Source organism: Lepisosteus platostomus, chromosome 4 (genome assembly GCF_059453375.1).
Source record: "Lepisosteus platostomus isolate fLepPlt1 chromosome 4, fLepPlt1.hap1, whole genome shotgun sequence".
NCBI lineage: Eukaryota > Metazoa > Chordata > Actinopteri > Semionotiformes > Lepisosteidae > Lepisosteus > Lepisosteus platostomus.
In genome coordinates this window covers 68,083,445-68,106,087 of record NC_142614.1, presented here as the reverse complement: position 1 = coordinate 68,106,087, position 22,643 = coordinate 68,083,445, and the positions used below count along the sequence as shown (strand labels likewise).

At 43.4% G+C, this 22,643-nt stretch overlaps 1 protein-coding gene across 2 annotated transcripts in view; it reads right to left on the bottom strand.

The window, feature by feature from the left end:
- LOC148673672 (lysosome membrane protein 2-like) overlaps positions 1-22,643 on the bottom strand; it is a 37,557-nt gene that overhangs the window by 9,991 nt on the left and 4,923 nt on the right. For both annotated transcript variants that reach the window (XM_088630414.1, XM_088630413.1), the window contains exons 2-7: positions 15,112-15,269; positions 12,842-12,989; positions 10,706-10,897; positions 9,787-9,878; positions 6,528-6,647; positions 3,061-3,239 (exon numbers count right to left, since the gene is read on the bottom strand). In XM_088630414.1, the coding sequence (XP_088486540.1) occupies positions 3,061-3,239; positions 6,528-6,647; positions 9,787-9,878; positions 10,706-10,897; positions 12,842-12,989; positions 15,112-15,269 (889 nt within the window). The remainder of the gene's footprint in view (positions 1-3,060; positions 3,240-6,527; positions 6,648-9,786; positions 9,879-10,705; positions 10,898-12,841; positions 12,990-15,111; positions 15,270-22,643) is intronic.

The following is a 22,643-nucleotide window of genomic DNA, read 5'->3' as shown; positions in this document are numbered from 1 at the left end:
CCAATGTGCAGCCCCACCTGGATGATGCGACGGCTCACCACACATCAGCTATCAGTGGGGAGGAGAGCAGAGTAATTCATAGATGGGGATTTTTAGGAGGCCCTGATTGGTAAAGACCAGGGGGAAATCTGGCCAGGATGCTGGGGTTACACCCCTCCTCTTTTCGGGAAATGCCCTGGGATTTTTTTATGACCAGAGTGAGTCAGGACCTCGGTTTTCCATCTCATCCGAAGGACGGCGCCTTTATACAGTATAGTGTCCCCGTCACAATACTGGGGCATTAGGACCCACGCAGACCGCAGAATGAGCACCCCCTGCTGGCCCAACTCACAGCAGCAACCTTAGTTTTTCCCAGGAGGTCTCCTATCCAGGTACTGGCCAGGCTCACACCTGCTGAGCTCCAGTTGCTTGTCAGCTTTTAGTTGCCGGGCAATATGGCTGATCTGGCTGCAGCCTTCAATGACTTGCAGAAATATGACTCGCAAACAAATCAAAACAGTTCTTAAAAGGCTCTTGGAAATTCATCTTCTTCAATAATCTATTTTCTTTAGGCAAACGGTCATTGAGGCAAAAAAAGCTGTACAGTGGCATTTTAATCACTATGAATTTTAGGCCAGTGTACTGTAGGGTTACAAGAACCGCAGAATGTTGCCTGCAGTTATACTTGAAGTTGCACTTTAAATGACAAAATTGGGAGAGTTTACCCATTAGAACAGGTTTTCTTCAAAGTTTTCATCTGACTCAGTATTTGGATACAATCACTGAATGTGGCAATATACAATGCAGGCAGCCAAAAGTCTCTGAAAAATAAAAGTACAGATAGGAGCAAATTATCACTCATCCTAAAGTTGACTTGGGCCCAGGAATCCAGCACTGCGAGTAAAAAATGTCCACGTATTGAGGGAATGTTAACTCTAACCCTAGCTGGGGATTTAATTGTGCAGTCCCGCAGGGTGTCAAAGAAGCCCTCCTATGCCTGGGCAGTGCACACAGCCACCACCAATACCCAATCCAAGCCAGGGGTCATAAAATAATGGCTAAGCTGCATGATAAAATGTGGTGCATTTCACGGCACGCCCTCCATGAAATCAAAATTAAAAAGGAAAATGTAAAAATATCTAATAAAATGTTATTTTTCAATCATTCTGAATCTTGTCTAATGCTTCTCTGAATGTTTGGGGCCTCTTCGATATTCTCAAGGAGTTGAGAGCCGCTGTAGGAATCTGTTTTGCTTAAGCAAGCAAAGACAATAAGTAAAAAACCTTTCACCTAGTGGGAAGTGGGAATAATGGTTTCTTGAAGGTGAGTCAGCTCCTACAAATTGCACAGTAGGGACGAAAAGCATTGCACAATCATTATTGTTACAGCTCCCCTTCCTTGATATCACATGATGGGCTCCACAACTGCTATTTGGAGTCACATTCTGTCTGGGAAAAGGCAGTGGAACAGAGGTGAATGCTTTCCTTCTGTCCCTTTCGGCTGTGGTGCTCTGGGCAGAAGTTCACTGTGCCGTAAGTTTAAAAAAGGGGTACTTTAATGTGGATATGTGGGTTTCCAGTCGTCAAGTCACACGCACAGTTTGACACTTGTCACGAGGTTACACCCTGCTGTCAGATACCAACTCCATCAATCAGTGACCATCAAATCAAGTAATTTTAGATTTCCAGAAGGCTTACAATAAAGCTTTGCATAAAAGTTAATTCTTTAACTGCAAGCAGTGAAGTTAATGCATGGTTCTGGTTTGAGATATGGTTACTGGATAAAACAAATAAGGGGGAATGCTACAATATGGGGAATTTATTAAGTACAGTACCCCAAGAATCTGTATTAGGAACACTATTCTTTCCAATTTATGCAGTATTGATGATCTAGATCAGGAGCCTCAGACCAGGTTCTGGAATGCCAGTGTGCAGTCTTTAAAGCATAAGCAGATGAAGAGCTGGGAGAATCTGTTCATTTAATCAATATTGAACCGAAATTGGATATGACTGCAGCTGAACATCAAAATGTGAAGACACGCTGGCCACCCAGGACTAGGAATGAGCAGCTTTGAGCTAGATTCTAGCATGTTCAGTAAACTAAATTAATTCTCAGACCATCCTAAAATAGGAAGATTAGCAAACACTGGAGTAGCTGGAAAGGAAGTTCAAAAACAATGAATCACTTGGCCAACACCATGCAGACCAAGTTTAATATAAACACGAGCAGTAGCTTGTTACATGCAGGTAGCAGAAACAAAACTGAAGGTATGGTATGGACTGTAAATTTGAAGATGCCTGTGAAAAAGACTTAAATGTTGATGTTATTTTCCAGACACACAATGTCACAATGTAGAATTACAGACTAATTGTCAAAATTGTAGCTGTAAGAGTAAAACCTCTTAATGTATTAAATATATTAAAGAAAGTATATGTTAAATTAATAATATATCATTCTGGTCCTGATCTTATAATAAACTATATTACAGTTATCAATCAATCTGAGGAATTTCATCAGGCACTGGAAGGATTTGCCAATTTGATAATAAGAGGATTGCACCAATTTTGTTGAATGCCTGCCTTTCAGACTGCTATATTTCACTCCTACCAATGTCTATGTTAGAATTCATAAAAATATTTCATGTGTCTTTATATAACCTGGCATTTTTGTCCCCGCTAGAAACAATTTCCGATATGGAAATTAAATTTCCTTCATGAATAAATCAATTTTGCACAATGTGAACTTCAGACGTCACAAACAAGAGAATCCATAGAAATGTGTTGCTGTGCAGCTGTGCATGGGAAAATGATCTGAAATTATGATTTGGATGCAGTTTCACGCAGAAAAAAAAATCATGGCATTATTCTGCATGGTAAATTAAATTACCCAAAAGGTATTGCAATGTGTGACACAAAACCTTGGCCCCATCAAGAAAAATTTCTCACTTCAACTTGCTTGCAGGTGCAGCTGGACCCCTATTTAAAGGAAGTGGGCAGACGGGACTTCCTGTCATGGCCACACCCACCACAGAGCTAGGGGCGGGGTTGGGGCGGAGCCAGGAGGGGAGGGGCAGCTCCTTACCTTTACGACACACGCTGACCTTCAGCACCCCAGTGCCCAGGCAGTCTCCGGGTGGCACGCAGAACCCAGCGTTGGCGGGGTTGTCTTCAGGGCTTGCAAGCACTTCCAGCGGCGGGGAGAATCGGTACGCCGGTATGCCCTTGACCTCCACGTCCTTTTCAAAGTTCACGTGGATTGACCTGCAGGTGGGGAATCGAATGCCATCAGAAAAGTGCACGCGTTTCTCAAAGGAGATCCTTTATTAAGCTCACCATAAAGTCAAGGGCTCAACAGCTTGAGATCAACAATACATCCAGATGATTCTCTTCCACCTTTCTTTAGATCCGAAGGGTGGTTTTGATTCTGTCAGTGGTTGCGAACTGTGGTTAGCAATGAAAAGGAGAAAAACACCATGCAAGAGAAGCACTGCCAAACAATGCAGGTAGATGGCCCACAAAGTGAAGAATCAACCACTGCTCACTACAGTGTCCATTATTAAAACCTTAAGGCCTACTGGTATTGTTGCAGCCCTGCCAGTATGAGGAAGCAAGACTATCTTGTCACCATGTTTCATGAGACAAGTGGTTCAGAAATCAACCACAGGCAACAGACAAAGATCTCCATTACAAACCAGCATCAACAGGGTACATAGTGTTGAAGTACCGCGTGAATATGGCTTTCAAGACTGCAAGGAAATAGCTCTTTTAGTGTCAAAAGAGACTGACTTGAATTTGTCAGACAACTGGAATCGTGTCTTATGGTCAAATGAAGGGGAGATAGAGGTTTTAGGGACTACAGTTAGCATTAATTTGCCACTCACATTGAGAAAACATGTCCACTGTGGAATATGGTGGTAGGTTTATTACATTTGGGGGGAAATCCCCAAGATGCCAAGACATTTAGACCAAACACCTTGTTCCCTGCTGAAAAAGTGACATTCCAGCATAAGAATATTGATCCATAATGATCAACCGCTAAACCAATAAAGAAATGGTCTGATTGCACACATAATAAATGTTCTTGGCAGGCCACCTCAGTCCTCAGTCCCACTGAACCTTGATGGTTAGAACTCAAGAACACAGTTCACAAAAGAAAACCAAATGAAGGAACTCGCACTACAATTCATCCTGGCCACGATCCGTTTTTTACCCCTGGGTTCTGGTAGGAGGTCGCAGTATCAGACCACTTACCAATAGATTCAGAAACAGTTTCTTCCCCCAAGCAGTCCGCATCATAAACAGCTCAAATTAGCACCTGCACTTTAAGGTACTGCACTGTTGGCACTATGTCCTGTCTTGGCTGTATTATAATGCCTAATGTCTAAATTTATTGTCCGTGTCCGTTTTTCATTTCTGCCTATTTTTTTTTCTCTGTTACTGGGTACTGCTGAACGAGTAAAAACTCCAACACACTTGTTGTATATGGAAAATAATTCAAGATTCAAGATTTTTTTGTCTTGTCAGTATAACCCCTGCCAGAGGAGGCTTTACAAAATACAAAGTACTGGTCCAGGGCAGTCAATAAATAAATGTGACTCTTGTGTTGTCTGGATTTATTGATTTAGAACAAATATCATTTTATTAAATACAGGATGACTTTTTCATAACGCATAATCCAAACTAAATCATTGGGTTATGTTTTTTGTTCATATTTCATCGGGGGTATGAAGAAACCTGGAGGGAACAGAATAGAACATTTTGTCAAACTTTATCATGAAGCTGTTATAGGAAAAGTGAACTAAATGTGAATTAACTTTATCTTCAGTCTAAACCACAGATGAAAAACCAACTCTTCCAGTAAGTGAGATAGTGCCTCATTACAGTACGTATCTCCCCATGTGGTTTCATAGCTGCTAAATTTGTGCAATTTAGGAATGCAGATACCTACCACTCCCTTTGACAAGAGTGTGGTAATAATCAGTTTCTGCAAATATCTGTTTTTATCCTAGTACGCAAGATTTTCCCCCCCTTTCTTCTTTGATGGCTTTCAACACATTTGACAGCTATTTTGTGTTTTTTGGATAGCAAATAATAATTACATACTCCCATATTTTCACACACTATATTTTCATGTGTACAAAAAAAAAAGATTAGAGGAGGGCAAGAACACTAATTCGAGACCTTTAAGAAATCTTTAAGTTAAAGGAACTGAAACTATTTCGCTCTGAACAGAGAAGACGTCATACAATTATTTTAATTCCTGGAAGGTACTGACAAAGTCAAGTCCAAAATTTACTTTAGAATCAAAACTGAAACCAGGACAGAAGAAGAACTCAGGGCATTTAGAACTGGAATCAGGAACTATGTCTTTACAGAGAAGGTTGTGGAAATGCTTTCCTTTTACCTGCAGTATATTAAAGTGCAATGTACCAGCAGTCTGAAACAGACAAAGGGATCAGGACATTCCATTCACTTGGAGGACCAGCATGGAAGGGACAGATGGAAACTGCAGTATTAGCTAAGGAAATACAAAGGTCAAAATACTTTGGCATATGAATTGAAGTAAATGACCCTTCAGAATATTTAGTTGGAAGGTCAACTGTATAGCAGTGAGAATTACCTTCCTACTGCAACAAAAAAGAGCTATTTGCCATGTGAGAAACTAGGTGAAAGTACTGTAAGAGGCTACTTGAAAATCATGTGAGAGCTGTCCATGGCTCAGATGAATCCAAGAGATAATATACTGCTACAACAAATACTTTCCATGCAGAATAAAGGGCCATCAAATTCATCACCGCCCAAAGCAAATATTTGGCCCAAATCCCAAATAGAAACAGGACCATCACTAAAATCAAAAACAAGGTCATTACTAGGTAAAAAGTCACACTGAAACCAGTGCAAGGGTTAGTCAAAGAAACAGTTCACTAAGTAAGCATGCGCATTAAGAGACTGAGGTTAAACTGCTTCTGAAAATCTATTCCATTTTTTTCCCCGCATACAGCTGTGTGCAAATTGCAAATTTCCCTCCGACATGGTGCCATTTTTAAGTTGGAGCTCTGCTCCTATAGCACTACAGATGTGTACTTGTCTTTTAAAGCCAAAAAAAGCACTGCCCGGGTCAGGTCTGGCAAGAGACTTTACTTCTAATAGACCTGGAGAGAAACGGAGGGATCATACAGCATGCCTGTGAAATTCTATCATACGCTGTAATCACTTTAGTCCTAGAGTCTCCCATCAGGAGCTTCTGCTGCTGGAGGCTCATACACCCGCTGGTTTTCACTGCAGCGGAACTGGATTACTACAGAACTACAGCAGGACACTTTGGGGAAATGAGGCTGTTCATGTTTTATAGATGGTACTTCACGACAAAAAGTGACACTGTGCCCCATCATCACTTTCAAAATAATCCTCACTTCATCACGCAGAATTAAACACCGAATTTAATGCAAGTCTGAACTGAAGTGAAGGATAGCTGCATCTGCTAATGGCTTACGCCAAAATGAAAAAAAAAGAAATAAATAAACGAGAAGACGGCAGAGCAAGGCGTACCTGCACAGATCGGCCGCAAAGATGAAAAGCGATTCATTCTTCGATATCAGCGGGTGGAAGGCGCCCCCATCTGTGCCGTTGATCATGTTGCTCTGGTTGGAAGACCACCACTGCATCGTGCTGAGGAAGAGAGTGTCAACCGGGTTAACGCACCTCTCACAAACAAAGCCCCCGCTTCAGTGAAGCCCTAACCCACCCACCCAGCTGCTGGAAAAGAGGTCAAATGAAGGATGATGGTATGGATGGGGAATCAGACTGAAGTGTATACCACAGTAGCACTGAAACACACAGTTGTAGCACATAATGAATTGGCTACATTAATCTGCTCTCCTCCCTACTGATAGCTGATGTGTGGTGAGCGTACTATGGTTGCCGTCGCATCATCCAGGTGGGGCTGCACATTGGTGGTGGTGGAGGGGAGTCCCCATTACCTGTAAAGCGCTTTGATTGGAGTGTCCAGAAAAGCGCTATATAAGTGTAAGCAATTATTATTATTATTACATAAAAAAGCAAACCATTACTGGCTTTAATTTAGCCCGGCAATACTGAAGTAATTAGTTTAGAGCACAAACGCGGTGTTCCATGACTTTCTGGCAGCTAACAGACGTCCAGCAACATTTCCACAACACTGGAGAAGACTTCTTCAAGGGGTAAAATGTAGTGTAATTAATTGAGGAGGGACCTTTACTTCCACAGAGTCTGGGACACCTGCATGGGATTCAATACTTTCTACTCAGGACCTTTTCAATTCAAATTCAATTTTAAGCTAGATTCATGGCAGGAGATGGCAGGAGATGGTGGGCCAATATTTGCTCATGTCGCAAATCCAGTCATTTAACAAAACCTCTATACGGGATCAGCACTCTGTAAAAACAACCCTCTCTTTCGAATATTCCTTTTTTCTACTACAAGACTTTCTTGTACCACATGGAAATGTTAAGAATGCCATGCAAGATCCCTAACTTAATAGACGTTGACGCGCAAAAACTTTACAAATTAAGCTTTATAGGTCTTGAAGAGAATTTCTTATAATCATCTTTTTAAACAGGAAAAGAAGACAGCTAGACGGTAGTCAACATCAAGCCCATCATGGGAAAAAAAAACCTGAACAATTTCCTCTTTTTAGCTGCAGCCCGAGAGGAAAGAAAATGTGCTGCAAAAGCTCTTTGGTGTCCAAAGTCTCTGGTTACTGGTCACAGCACCACGTGGAAGAGCCTCTTCTTCTGGCCACGCGCCACAGCCAGGGAACATCTTATCTGCATTTCAGAATCTGGCTATAGGCAGTTTTATACAGTATGTGGGTTTTTTTTTAATGAAAAGCTAAATGTCCAAGTATGTTAAGACAATGGTTACCTCAGATGTCCAACAGAGATCTGAACGCACTGCCACACTGGAGGGAGGAGGATCGAACCAGACAATCCGAATAAATCTCAACGTCACCCTTGATCAAACTGCAGATGTACTGGCTTCTGCTGCAAGACATCTTTCTACACATTTGTTTTCTAAAGAGGCACATAGGGAGGGATTCCGGTGGTTCTTGACCAAGGCGTGCTCTTGGAAATTGCAGAATTGGGTGCTGGTGTATCCAACATCTCCCAGATCATTACAATTCAAGTGTAACAGCTGCAAGGCTGTACAAGTGAACCACAAGAATGGGCATTGCTGATACTGATCATGAAGAAGCAAACTGTATCAGATCAAAGCATTTTTGCAGGCAATGTTGTCTGACCCTAAACAGCGTACGTAACGGTTTAAAAACTGACCACCAACTCCTAGAATACATACCAGGAAGTCAGGAATTTAAATTTCCAGGCCTTAAATCAACAACTTTGTGAAATGAACTCTTATCTGCTAAGAGATCTTCAAAACAATTTAGGCTGTATCTTTTTTTAAAAAAAAAGCCTAAAGAAAGTTAAGCCTGAGAAAGTGTAAATTTCCTAAAACTGATTAGATATACTGTACTTAACCCACAGTGAGCATGGATATATTGTATGTTTTTTTATCAAATAAAATTTAATTGAGCATCCGGTAAACTGTACATAAGAACATAAAAATATGAGATGCAAAGCCATTAAGCCATAAAGCAGGCTGGGTCCTACAGGAGAGAAGGGAAGGTTTCAGATATGTTTTGCAAGAAAAATGAATGCTTATTCATCACGGTCTCCACTCCTTTACACAATAGGATCCCTTGTTTGTGCAAAGCACAGCAAAAACTAATCTTACTGTAGTTTAAAGGGTTCTAAAAGAACATAGTGTAGTGTAGTTCAGAAAAAAGGGATCTGAAAAAGTCAAGTTTAATACAGTACACAGGGTGTCTAAAAGGGTTAACTAAGCTGATGAATTACCTCTCCTCTCTTTATTAATTCAAGCATCAAACACACACCAACAGGTCGAGGTAAAGTAACACGGGCACATCTCAAAACGACATGGGACTGCTTTTAAAATGAAAACCAGGAGGGTTATGGGAAAACGGAACAAGCGACCCAACCATGACGATGAAACTAACACCCTGGCTTTTTTGAAAAAACACCTGGGTGGGATCCCTGGATCATTGGAGAAACTAACCCGCGAACGGAGCCTGACAAACAAAATGGACTCTTCTCCTCTGAAATCATAGTCCAAGCACTGACAGATTCGTGATCCCAGCCTAGATACACAGAAACTTAATTCTTTCCAGCAACACATTGCTAAAGAATAGAATCAACAGCCTCGCCTGTGAAGTGAAGAAAATGTAAGTCTCTGTCCGTGCATCTGGGACAAGAAGATATGTACAGAGAGGAAATACCAAACAAATGAGAGTGGTTCTAAGACTCATGTATTGCTGTTCTAATGTTCCGAGCAGCATCGCCATCCTTGCCACTCTCCAAATCTCGTTACGAGTGTAGCACCTGTAAATAACTATTATTTTCGCTTGCTTTAGTAGAACCACGTGGAATGTTAATTGGCCACTTGACTCGTTTATTTCAATCCAGACATTCTGAACCAAATCAGAATATAAACCCTGTATAGCCTGCAGGGACATTTGCCTTGTAAATCTCCCCCATTTAAAAAAAAACTGTCACCGATGGAGCACTTAAACAGCTATTAGTCCTTATCCGTTTAAACTCTTCTGTTGCAAAAGAGTAAGTCTCTTGACTGCTGACCCTGCACCAATTTGTTCTTTGCAGCTGAACAGTCTGGCTTAGTGTTCCTACTGTTTAGTGCGGTCACATGCTATAAATGAATATTACGCTGTATATTACACTGAATACGTCTTTACCTTTGACCGTTCCACGTAGCAATTTTCCCATAATCTCTGTAGTCTTCTTCTCCAGTGTGGAAAACAAACTCTCCTTCACTGGAACCGTTTTTCTAACGGGGGGGAAAAAAAATGAACATTCAGTGGACTCTGAACTAGTTCAGGCTCACCAGCACTCTTGCTCACTTTTACAGATTTACCAAGTCCAGTAATCTAATGGTTTCATGAAAAGCCTTAACAGTTATTACACTGCTTTAAAAATGGACACTTATGACTAGCACCACCCTAGCTACAATAAAGAGGAGACTATTCTTAATTAAAACCCTTTCAGAACACGTTTTAAGGAAGAGGAGCAATGGCGCATAGCGCTTCCGGCTTTCGCAGAAAATGCCAATGATGGCCTTTCTGAAAATTAAAGCAACCTTTGAACAACGCACTGGTTATTAAGGAAAGGCGTTTATATTGTACTGGGGCACGAGAGAAAGGAAGCTCTGCCTTCAATTAGAAAGCAGCCAGCTGCCATCTTCTGTCCCCTTTCTGTGTCCTCCTGACCAAAGGCCATGAAACAAGATCATGACGGGTAATCATTTTGTATTCTTTTGTTATTTAGAAGCCATCATCATTAAGACTTAAAATAAGCAAATCTATATGTCAACACTGAAAAAAATCCATACTCCTCATCCTGCTGTATGGAGTACGTCAACACTTCATGTTACTGTGTTTGTCTCTTTTATGCTACTGCCTGCTTCACCTTACTCCACCTAACGTTTTCATCCGTGTAAATGTTAAAAGACTGAAAACTACAACAGAAAGACCCGCTTAAAATCACCAAACGATTAATAAGACAGACAAAATCACAAATTTTGAAAAAAAAAAAGATACAGAAACTGCTTTTAACGCGCCTTTGTTGAATACAGACAATCGCAAATACCAGCCGTACCTTGTACATGAGCCCAAAGTATTCTTCTACCTCAGGCTTAAAGGGTTTGAGTCGCGAAAGAAGAGGGTCTTTGAAGCCCCACAGTATTTCGTTCACTGTGCGAGTCATGAACATCTCCACGCCTATGGAGGCCATCCACAAGGACACCATGGAGCTCAGGAGGAAGCTGGACTTCACAACATCCATCACGGCCTGGAGCGCAGGAGAAAAGAAAGCAGGACAGCGCCAAGGTTATCCTGGGCTTCTGGATCCGGCTGCTGACAAACTGTACCTGCAGCTATTAAAAACGGGCTTTAGAGCAGGACCCTGAAGTCAAGCGGCTTCATGAGAATGGTTTTCCATAACCGTAACCTGCCCAGAAAACCACACTTTCCAGAGAGATGTGAAGTTACAGTCATGATCGGCTTGAGGCCAGCGGTGTATTCATCTCCAACAGAGGAAAACTAATTAATATCGATCAATTAGTAAAACGCCCGGTAGTTACAAAGGATGAAATGATTTTTCCTGGCCTCTTTATTGTCTGGTGTGTTCAAATTTAAATATCAGGACTTAATCCATACCGTAGGACAAAAGCTTAACAGGCCTTCCAAAAAAGATACACTGTGGAAATCAGGGAAAATTCTGTACCATTCAGATCTGTGGTTTATTAGATTTTAAATTCAGAACTATGGCCTGAAGACTGACCATCGATATCGGAGTAATGGGAGAAGACACTACTACTGCTGTTCAACATTGCAACATTAGCACTATTTGTCTACAAAGAGTATGCACATACGGTTAAGAACACTAAAGCGTAACCTGCATGAAACTAGAAAAAAATATTAACAGATTAAATAACACTTTGTTAGTTTTCCAAATGTGCTTTGGCTCTCAGCCTTTGAACAACCAAGCTCTGAGCCAGACTGCATCTATTTCACAACACCGCCAGTTTTTTTTAAACACTAAATGGGTTCCACTTCCTCAGTGTCCAACAGTGAGCTGGGTCTCGCTTCGCAGCTACAGGACCAAGGACAGGAGACACTCCAAAGGTTTTGCAACAATAAGTAATAAGAAATGAAGAAACACCGATGATCTCCACATGCCTGCCCCATATATCCTTCGGACCAGCGATTCTCCGACTGCCTTTTTTTTTTTTTAACAACTTGTCAATGATGGGTTTCAAGGCATTTTGACGTCCTGAAAGCAGGAATTATGCAGAACGGGCTTTGGATGTCAGAAACAAATTTAGATGCTCAGGGCTCAATCTAGGCTGTAGGTGGGTTTGATGTCAACAGTTCCAACCCACAAAGTGCGTCTTGGCCACCCCTAGCCTTGGGAATAGGTGCATATGACCCTGAGCAGCAGAGCACCATGCCCACAAGTCTGAATACTTATTGCAGTTTTGTAAAGCACGTAGTCTGCTAGCAGCACTCCTTTTTCACAAACCCTCAGGCTGCACTGGCTGGGTGTTGGAGCCCTCCAGACACACCTCACCGGACTTCACACTCTGGCAGCTCTTTTAACTGTATTCCAATGGGAAAAACTTCTTTCTTTAGTCTTTGAACAAGAGCAAGCAAGAGGATACAGAAGTCAGAGCCTGTTCTTACCTGCTGATTACATCCTTAGAACCTACAGCTTATTTAAGGTTTGAGCACACAATGCAATGCATTTTTGGTGCCTTTACATAAAAAGCAGTTTTGCATAAACATTCCCGGGCTATGACAAATGAGTTTCAGCGTGCGATTAGCATAACAAATGCCTAGTACCATTTTTCCTTTGCAAATAGCCCTTTTCAGACTTACAATGGCAACCTAATCGTATTTTCATGAACTTAAAGACGCACACTGGGACCAAGGAAGCCGTGCCTGCCGTGACGCCGTGTACCGCTGGAAAGTACACAACTTTACTTGAGAGTGAATGAAGGGGTTGTAACCCGCTGTTACCTCCCCAGCTGAAACAGCATCAACTCTTGACATACGCAGTGCGCGGTGTTAAAATGAAAAACATCCGTATCCTGTACAGAACGCGGAACACAGCAAGGTTAAACAGAAGCGATGTGGAGGGATCCCGCTGAGCACAGGGGTGCGAAGCCGATCGCCCCTCGAGCACGAATGCTGCTGGGGTTCCCTGGTTCCCCGCCGCACTGACGCCCCTTACCACGGCTGGGATGTTGACCGTTGTCAGGCGGTCAGTCTCGGGGTCCCCAGCGGACATCTCTGGAAGAAACACGAAAGACTTGGGGTTCAAGGCGGAGACCTTCGTTCCGTTATCCACAAAGGTTACGTTCTCTCGCGGCCTGTACTCCCTGAAAGAAAAACAAACAAACAACAAGATTAAACCTTGATATGAATTTTTACATCTCGATATCACTTGCACAGTCCCCCCCACCAAGGACACAATTTTGGAGGGAGAAAAGGGCTGGAAAAAACACTGGTCTGCAACACAAGAGACAATTTGAACTTCTGAAGTTTTCTAGGGCTCCAGAAGCGCAGTTGCACACCTTGTCTGGTGGGGTAGTGAGAGGTAGCCGTGTCAGAAAGCCAGTCTGTGTCTCGGCACCAGCAGGGAAGGAGGGAGAGCGAGAGCTCATAGTAGCAAAGGATTGTTCCGATTTACAGGCCTGTGAGACTCAGTAACCTAGGCAGGCTTGAGAAAATACGGCCCAGGCCCAGCACAGAGGCTGAGCGGTATTGGGGTTGTGGCTCTTGCCAGGGAACAAGGTCAGCTGGACCAGGAGTGGGGTATCACTTGGCCGGGTAGCAGAGTACCTACTCCCCACAGCTAAGCCAGAGGTGTTGATGGCACAGGCTGAATCCCGAGGACTCCCTGTGCCTTATCATCAGCAGACAGACAGGAGGTCTCAGATTGTGAGGCCAGAAAGAGTAAAACAAAACAACAAAATGGCCGATTCCGTGTCGGGGACACAAGCGTTGGCTGTAGATAAGCATCCTTGGCCAAACAGTATCAACCGGGGAAAACCAGAGATCAGAAAACATACTGATTTTAGTAAAGACCCGGGGCTTCGAGATGACTGAAAGTGAAGAGGTGTGCTGGAGTGATAAAGGAAGTCAAGGCTGAGAACTGGGCATCACAGAACAGAAGGAGTTGGATACTCCAGAGCCTTGGGATTAATGTAGACCGAGCGAGGAGCCCAAGTTAAGACCGGCCGAGAAGGAAGAGGACTGTGCAGGATGTGGATAAGCTAGGAGACAGGCCACTCACTACACGAACAATTAAGGTGACACGCTGGCAGTTTTGGGGATTGTGGCGATGTGTGCCAGCGTTTGAGACAAGCATATTTAGCTCATAAGCAGGCCAAGTGACCTCGGTTTAACTTTTATTTCAAATTGATCCTGGAACTTTGATATTTGCTTTGGGATCTTCACTGTGTATTTAACCCACTTCACACACATTGAAATTCAGGTACTGTAAATCTAACCTGGACTTTGGAAAACCAGTGGAAAATGTGAGACAGCCAATGGAAGTTTCAAATATTAAAATTTAAGATGCAATTTTATTGACAAACGTGATGTAAATGCTACTTATTTACAAAGTCAAATAAAACGGTATTCCCTTTTCAATTAACTGTGCCAATCATATGGCAAATTGAAATAATACCAATTAGCAATCATTCCTTGCACACACTTCTTACTGAAATCCAGCCTTTTGACATACACAGCTGAGTTCTCACTTGCACTCAGTTTCTAAATTAAAAGAAAGGAGCCTATGACAGTGTGCAGGCACTACCGTACTGTTTAGCATTCAATACAGCTTGCATTTGGACTGACATGCATTTCGCAGAGCGTCACTGGAGAAGTTCCAAGAACAATCAACAGTATTTACATCACTTTGTGTTCATCTGTACCATGTTCTCCCTCACAGTAGGATAAAACAGCACTTGTACGTCTGTATTTTCGTTCAGTATCTTCACAAGTGAGCCTCAATCGCCGTTCTGAAATCGTTACAGTGCCCATTCAGCACTGCACACTCCCACCGGGAGGGAAGAGGACAGTGGTTTCACAAGACAAGATTGGGAAACAAATTCAGACAGAACTCGTGAAAGAATCTGCAATGAGCAGAAAAAACAGGACGTGGGACTGCAAATGTTTTACCAGGAATAAACCCACTGAGATAAAGACACAGAGACATGAGGTGAGCGGTCTGCCTTTAAAAGTGAAAAACAACCTGCACAGCAACCGACAGACACAGAAGATTTTTTTTTTTTAATAGTATGTAGACCCTTTATAATTCATCAGTAAAGTCCTCAAATTGGGGAATTCCACTACCTGACTTGAGGAAAACATTCTCTCTTTCTTTTTTCACATGTAAGGAAGTTGTAGCGCGAAAGAGGCTTCCCTTTCGAACCGGCTAACTGGTTGTCCCCGTGCCTCCTCAACGTGTACGACGGATTTGCGCTTGTTCCTCACCTGTACGTGTATGGGCCGATCTGGGTCACAACAGGTTTCCCGCCCTTGAGAAACACGTCAGGGTTCGACACATTGAAGAAAAAAAACTGCATGTAGACAGGAGGAGGGGGGTCCTTCCACGATTCAAAGACATCTTTCCCCTCCGTCAGGGTGATTTCCTGCAAAACAAAACAAAAATGAAAGTCAGTTGCGAAACGTAGAAAAATGGAGCAAACGACAACTTTGTTTCTAGGCATGACCTATTTTTTCCCTTAATTCTTCGCTTACCCTTCCACGGACGTTAAATACGACCGGTTTGCTTGGGGAAGGGAGGGCGGAAACAAGACACCCTCTAAAATCAGAATAATTGCAGCTTTCAGAAGGCCTTTTGTCCACATGCTTTTCACCAGGTAGTTTATGGAGAAGGACACAGCTTGACCCCCGGGGGTCTCAGATTTTACACTGACCTGCGCCGCATCGCCGGTGTGTATATATATATAACTCGTAAAAACTTCGAATGAAGCACAAAATCCTTAACTTCGTGAAAGTGCCGCAAACCGCCATGTTGTCGCACAAACCGCATTCGAGTTCCCAGGAATTGCGCCGCGATGAGGCCCTTCCTGCTCACTAGTCCCTGTCCCACGTTCCAGCGCGACCTGTATGCGGCTGACACGTAAGCAGTATTTGTCGGCAGGAAAAGCGCCTCCAAGTTGAAGGCAATACTTGTATGGGATCAAACGAGCAGTATTCGCAAGCCTGCTTGTTGACGGTGTAAATAGGGCCTCTGCGCTTCAGCGAAGTTTTGTTGCCTCGTTCTGAATCACGGAATAGGGTGCTGCGCGTACCTGGAAATGTCATCTATTTTGTGAGGTAAACTCTACACAGAAACTTGTCAATTTACTGTTACTGTAGTCTGAAATGCACTCCTCAGTGCTGATTCCCCTTTAAGCAGCTGTTTCACACTACACTACACCCCTCAGCTTTGCTACAGGTGTTGGACGTCTTGTGCCAGTGGACTGCCTAAAGACGCCCTTCTTTCTGCAGACACAAAAAAACACATCTTCAGCAAATCCCCACCCTCAGCCACCGCCTTCAGCTTCCCCACATCGTTTGAACAAGATCCAAGAGGTCCATTTAAGTGTGTTTTCATTTGCTGTCTTTTTGACAGCTTCTTTGGGATATGATGGCTTAAACCAGGCAAGATTTTATACAGTCGAAAGAGTTGTACACGTCTGTGGCTATATCTCGGGTTACATTACTTTGTACATTGTTTTCTCAACCAGGGTGCCAGCTTTCAAACATTCTTGCTGCCTCTTGTGGTAAACCTTTAGAAAATGTAACAAGATTTAGGCTCGGCCTTGGTGCAGACAATGTCTTTATTGACTGTATTTTACTGCAGAGAGACATGGATACCAGTCTCTATTGTTCTGTTGTAAAATGTCTCATGATAATTCATCGTGAAAGGTACTATGTGACAAATTATGAGCACGTTTCTCTCTGTGAGAACATCAATTTCCATGCAACAACTCTACACAGGCATACCAAGTGCATAAAAGTGCAAAATTCAAACAAGCTCACCTGAGAAACTCCCTATTAGCAAAATATTATGCTGCATACAGGTCTGGATAGCCTATTTTTGAATTTGAATGTAAAGATATGTTACAAAATTTTAACCATTATACTTAATACATTAAGTACTTCCAGTCCTCAGCTGCTGTATAAATATTCTTACCTAAACCCACATAACCTGGAACATTTAGAAAACAAAAATGAAAACTGTGCTAGTAACAGCTGGAAGACTAAATAAAGTAATAAAGAGTGGGCTGTTTGAGAATCCAATAAACTCCGCATTTTATAATCATGTATGGATCTGCCACATGACGAAGTCAGAACGTGACCTACGTTTCCCAGTAATGGGAATGTCTTCTCCGAGAGAGGCAATGGACTAGTGGCAAGATGCTAATGGCATACAGTACAAACTGTACCTAGGGCATACACTAGGACATACAGGACACTGTGGAAATGCAGCAGAACATTTTTGCATTTAGTTTTGCATCAGACCCAGAGGTCAGTGTGAATGTTAATGCTTGGCCATACTCAATGGCTGGGATTAAACACAGTCCAGACCCTAAGGCTCTCCTAGCTCTCCTAGCAAGCTACAAACAAGAGGAAGACACCCAGCCCGCCCACCTGACGGACCCAATGGACTCTTCTTGCTCTGGAATACAGCCACTGACCTCCGGGCAAGACCAGCAATGCACACGGTACTATAGGCCTTTAATGTGACTTCGGCTATAGAAGTGCAAAACAAACTGAACTTGTTTGTGACTCCTCTGAACCTATGAGACCCCTACATGTCAGCTCTGCATCAACTGTTTGCGTACCCCTGTTCGAAACTGAAGAGCTGTCCTGCTGCGCTCATCCGCAGAGCAGGCCAGTGAGCACGACCGTCCACACTGCCAGTCTGGCACAGTTAAATCACTACCGGGCTCATTTTAACTACAACAGAACATTTCCCTTGAACACGCAGCGTGACATCCATTGCTTGTAAACAGCATAATATGTTTTTTATTAGCGAGTCTCTGAAACAACGAGCACACTGCCACACCAGAGAGCACTACACATAATGTGGCCAAACTAGCTAAAAAACCGCTCTAAAAATCTCTAGCAGGGAGTCTTTTGAAGGCAAAGTCCCGGGTTGAAGTTTATTCTAGAGCTGCATTATCAAACAGGAGTTACTGCGTATGTTTGACAAAAAGATAAGAACGTGAAAAAAAAATATAGGTCAAACTGCAAACAGTTCAGAGCTCATTCAGGAGATTCTGTAAGACGACTGAAACAGGGCTATAGCCTAGGAAGCAGAGCCCTTTCATAATGAAAAGGTTAAGCCATCTGCCTTAATTGAGCCGATGTTCCACAAGCTGAAACTATGTAGAACCGAGAAGAGGAGGAACTTGTTACACAAAGGCTTGAGGGACCACAGAACAACTATCGTCTTCTTCCTCACACCCAAGTCCCTTACACACTGGAAACCAAACGTTGTTTTGACACCGAATGGCCTCTTTTCCCCTGTAACCTTTTTTTTTTTAAGCTCAGAAATATTTACTTGTTTTACCAAAGACCCTTCAAGTTATCCAAACCACGGTAAGGGCTGTGGACACAGAGCCAGCGTTGGCAGATCTGAGCTATTCCGAGGGCGTTCATTACCGGTAGTGAAAACATGAGTAATGCTCTGCTTGAAACGATGGAACAGAAAGAGTTCCCAAAACACTCCCTGACCCCGACATAAATGTGTATGCTGATATGCAGAAGCTCAGGGAATCACACTCACCATGAAATCCTACAGTCACAGAAGACCGATCACACGCACTGACAAATCGTTCCATCGTTTTTCTTGTTAAGCAACAATAAAAGCCTTCTTTGCATGACCTCCTGTATGTTCTGTACACATTTGTGAACGCTTAATGAGCAGTTCTGTCTGAGAATGCACGTGCTGGAAACATATGACTCCTGCACACATGGTCAGAGTGTGTGTTGAGAGTGCACTGTCATTATCACGTCTGCAGATACAAGCACTACATAAATACTTTTTTTTTTTTACAAATTCCCTCATATAATTCCCTAGGGGACGAGCCGTGGCTCTGTGGCTTAGGATCTGCGCCTGTGGCTGGAAGGTTGCTGGTTCAAATCTCGCGGCCGGCAGAGGAATCCTACTCTGTTGGGCCCCTCAGCAAGGCCCTTAACCCCAACTGCTCCAGGGGGCGCTGTACCCTGTATAAATGGGTGATCCTGCACTCTGACCCCCCAGCTTCTCTCTCCCCGCCTGTGTGTCTCATGGAGAGCAAGCTGGGATATGCAAAATGACAAATTCCTAATGCAAGAAATTATATATGACTAATAAAGTGATCTTATCTTATCTCTTATATGCAATGAACACTTTCCAGCTCCAGCATAGCATTTGCCGATTCGCAAACACAAAAACAGTGGTTAGCAGTGATCAAGCCAAGTTAACAGATTAAACAGATCCCCGAAATCTAAACACACAGGTACACTCTGTAAGGGAAGTTTCAGTTATGCTATATTGATTTTACAACTGTGCAACGATCGCCTAAGGTTTCAAAACCATTTACAAGCTATGGCAGTGGCACCATTAATTAACAGAAATGATCCGTACAACTTAGAACACGCCTGAGACACTTGATATCAGTCAATGATCATTTCCGTCTTCAGAACAGAAAGGCAAAGGCACTACTACTTTGTAATTTGTCTGACACTTCCCCAAAGCAACTTACAGTACATTTGCACCCATTTATACAGCTGGGTATTGTCCTGGAGCAGTTTTACGTGACGCATCTTGCTCACTGGAACAGCAGCAGTGTCCCAATTGGGATATAAAATCCACAGCCTAACAGTCACAAGTCCAGGAGGCTCCACACTGCTGCCGAGCGAAATATTGAGAACTAAAAGGAAATGAACAGAAGAATTTTTCTTTTACAGAAGGTTACGAAAAGCACAACACTGCTGTTAAAACTGCCCATTGGTAGATCTGTGTAGTACATGACTACACCACGAACATGAGAAAATGTCAGACAAAAAAAAAAAGAGACCTGCCAAAATCCAAATAACTCGACAGCATAATTTTGAGAACAAAAGCGAACAGCCTTGTAAAAGTGATAGGACAAAACGGTAAACTGACCAACACCTGTTTGACAGCCCATGTCTGGCCCATGCACATGAAAGATAAAAACAAGTTCCCATACCGACAAACATCTACAACAAAACAACAATTAAACATGCACTTGAGTTGCATACAAAACCCTCCGTGAAAGAACTCAAAAGCTCAAAAGGGGCTGAGATCAGCATGTTTTTAAGACATCAAGGTGCAGTGAAATAAGAGAATTACAGTAAGTTAGTGATTGGTCTTAACAAGTGCACAAAACAAATTCTCTCGCTTCTGTGGCTGTCAAATTCCAGGAGTCACATTTCTAAGATTCAGTCATATAACACCTGCCTTTCAGGCGTGTTTTCAGTGCTGTAATTTCATAGCGGAAAAAAAAAAACTCTAGCAGGATCCACCCATTCTTTAAGAAGCTGAACCACAGGATTTTCCAAAGTGGTTCCTCTACCAAGAACTTGGCCATGTGGCACTGCTCCATTAAGCTCCTGGGGAACCTGTCTGCACTCTCGACAGATCCTGAATGTGAAGAGTCGAACTCAACCCCCCCAAAAAAAATGCTTACGACATAAAAATGTGATCAAAGTCAGTCGCCGCAAGTTAAAAAGATAAAAAGAGTTACTCAATGAAGCACAACCACAAAGACTCAGCGGCTGGCGGAAGAAACGTTCCATGGAATGAGGCCGCGTCGAGCAGGCTGGCGGCCCACACGCAGCGCGACAGATCGATTTTTGGGACAACCACACGAGCAAAAACAGCATCCAAGTCTTGATTTTTCAGAAGATACAATCTCCCTTCCAATCTGATGAGAAGCAAGACCTCAAAGCTAGAAGTGGAATCCCATAGGAATGGAAAGATAATACAGTTTCTCTGAGGCAAATAAAATACTGGCTGGGTTTCAGCAACTAGACGGCAGGTAAGCCCTTTCAGGATCCCGGATAAGACTAAGTTACATGTGAAGAGGTGTTGTTCAACATCGCACACACTGTGATCTTCATGGTGGACTGTCCACTGGTGGACACAAAGCAGAGGAGAGCGCAGCCACCTCTCTCACAGGGACAGACCTTCAGGGCACACCCAACTGGGAAAGTATGTGCTTGTGAAGTTGTACAACACACTAGTAACACCAGGTATAGAATATCACTTACAGTGATGATCACAATATCCTTAAAAGAAAGGACTGCAGCTCTGGAATCAGGCCAGAAAAGCGCAAACAGATACATTCCTGACTTCTGATGTCCTGCTCTCACAGGCTGAGCAAACTGAACCCTTTTGGTCCTGAGCAGAGAAGACTACAAGGGGTCTTGAGTCACATAACCAAGTTCCGTCAAAGACACCAGCGGATTTCTTCAGAACGAACAGTGAAACACGAGCTAGGTGGAAGAGCATTCCAAGAACAGGAAGCGCTTCTCTATCCAAAGGGCTGTAGGAAGGCTGAGTGTGGAACAAGGTGCAGTACCTAGATCAGATCAGATCACTTTCTTGGCCCTATACAATTTCTCGTATTAGGAATTTGTCTTATCACATACCCCAGCTTGCTCTCCATGAGACACACAGACAGGGAGAGAAGCTTGGGGTCACAGTGCAGGGTAATTTATACGGCGCCTCTGGAGAAGCTGGTGTTAAGGGCATTGCCCAGGGGCCCAACGGAGTAGGATTCCTCTGCCGGCCGCGGGATACGAACGGGCAACCTTCCAGCCACAGAGCTACCACTCCGCCCCCTTTAGCGACCGTATGGGGATGAAGCCGATTCCCTGGCTTCGTTCCAGAAAGGACTGGATGAGATCCAAATGGGGTAGATGGGCTCATGGCTTCCTCTCTTTTAAAAACATTCTTATGTTCCTATGAGAGCCTGAGGGTCTTCCGAATCCTGTTTAATCCCAGCCATTGATAAATGGACTGCCTCTCGTTGGGCCCAACTGATCAAGGGGGGCTTTTACAAATGGGGAAAGTCCCAGCCCACAGCCTCAGCATCAACAGGATGAATTCCTCCTGCGCTAGAAGTGGCAGTACAGCTTGCCACTTTCTAAACATTTGATCGAATTTCACGGACTTCCAGTGACAGACAGCTAAGGATATCCCTCTTCCCAAGTCCCAGCGTCACCAGGGAAATTCCTTCAGGCCTGGCCTCCTCTCTGTCCCGAGAGTTATACTTTGTAAATGGAAGCATTTACTCATGTGATTTGCAGAAAATACTGCGTTGCTTCAAAAGATGAAGGAGTATTCACATGACTGGGAAGCCCACTAGGAATTTGTGGATAACCTTCAGCTCATTTGTCTCTTTAATCAGAACCTTGATCTGGACAGAAGATTAAAACCGCGTCACATTTGTTCCTGCCTGGGTAGAATCCCATCTGGCCAGTATCTCCCATTCCACAGACTGACAGTGGGCTACTATGTGTCCCAGTTGAGCAGAAATGTGTTCGAAGCTGCTTGTCTTGAGAGCAAACAGCAAAACAAGAACCTGAAAACACAAGTGGAAACTTCATGGAAATGCACTGAAAACAGCGGAAGAACAGGAGGCACTTGTTTCTATAAAAGGTTGTGGGAGTATGGAACAAGCTGCCCAGCCATGTTCCTGAAACCTTTAACATATTTCAAGAAACAGCTGGAGGAGATGCTCCGATCAATCAGCATCCCAACAACCTAGATGGGCCAAACAGCCTCTTCATTCTTCCTCACTTGCATGCCTCTGGGGAGAGGGGGCTATAAAAATAGGGAAAGCATGCAGACTCCACACGGACAGGCACAGAAATTCAGACCCACGCTCCAGGCCCCGGATCTGTGTCAGCCACACCCTCCAAGGCACCCCGCAGGTTTCCAGATCCACTGCCACATTGGTGCTGTGCCTTTTGTGTACTGAGTAGCCTGGACACCA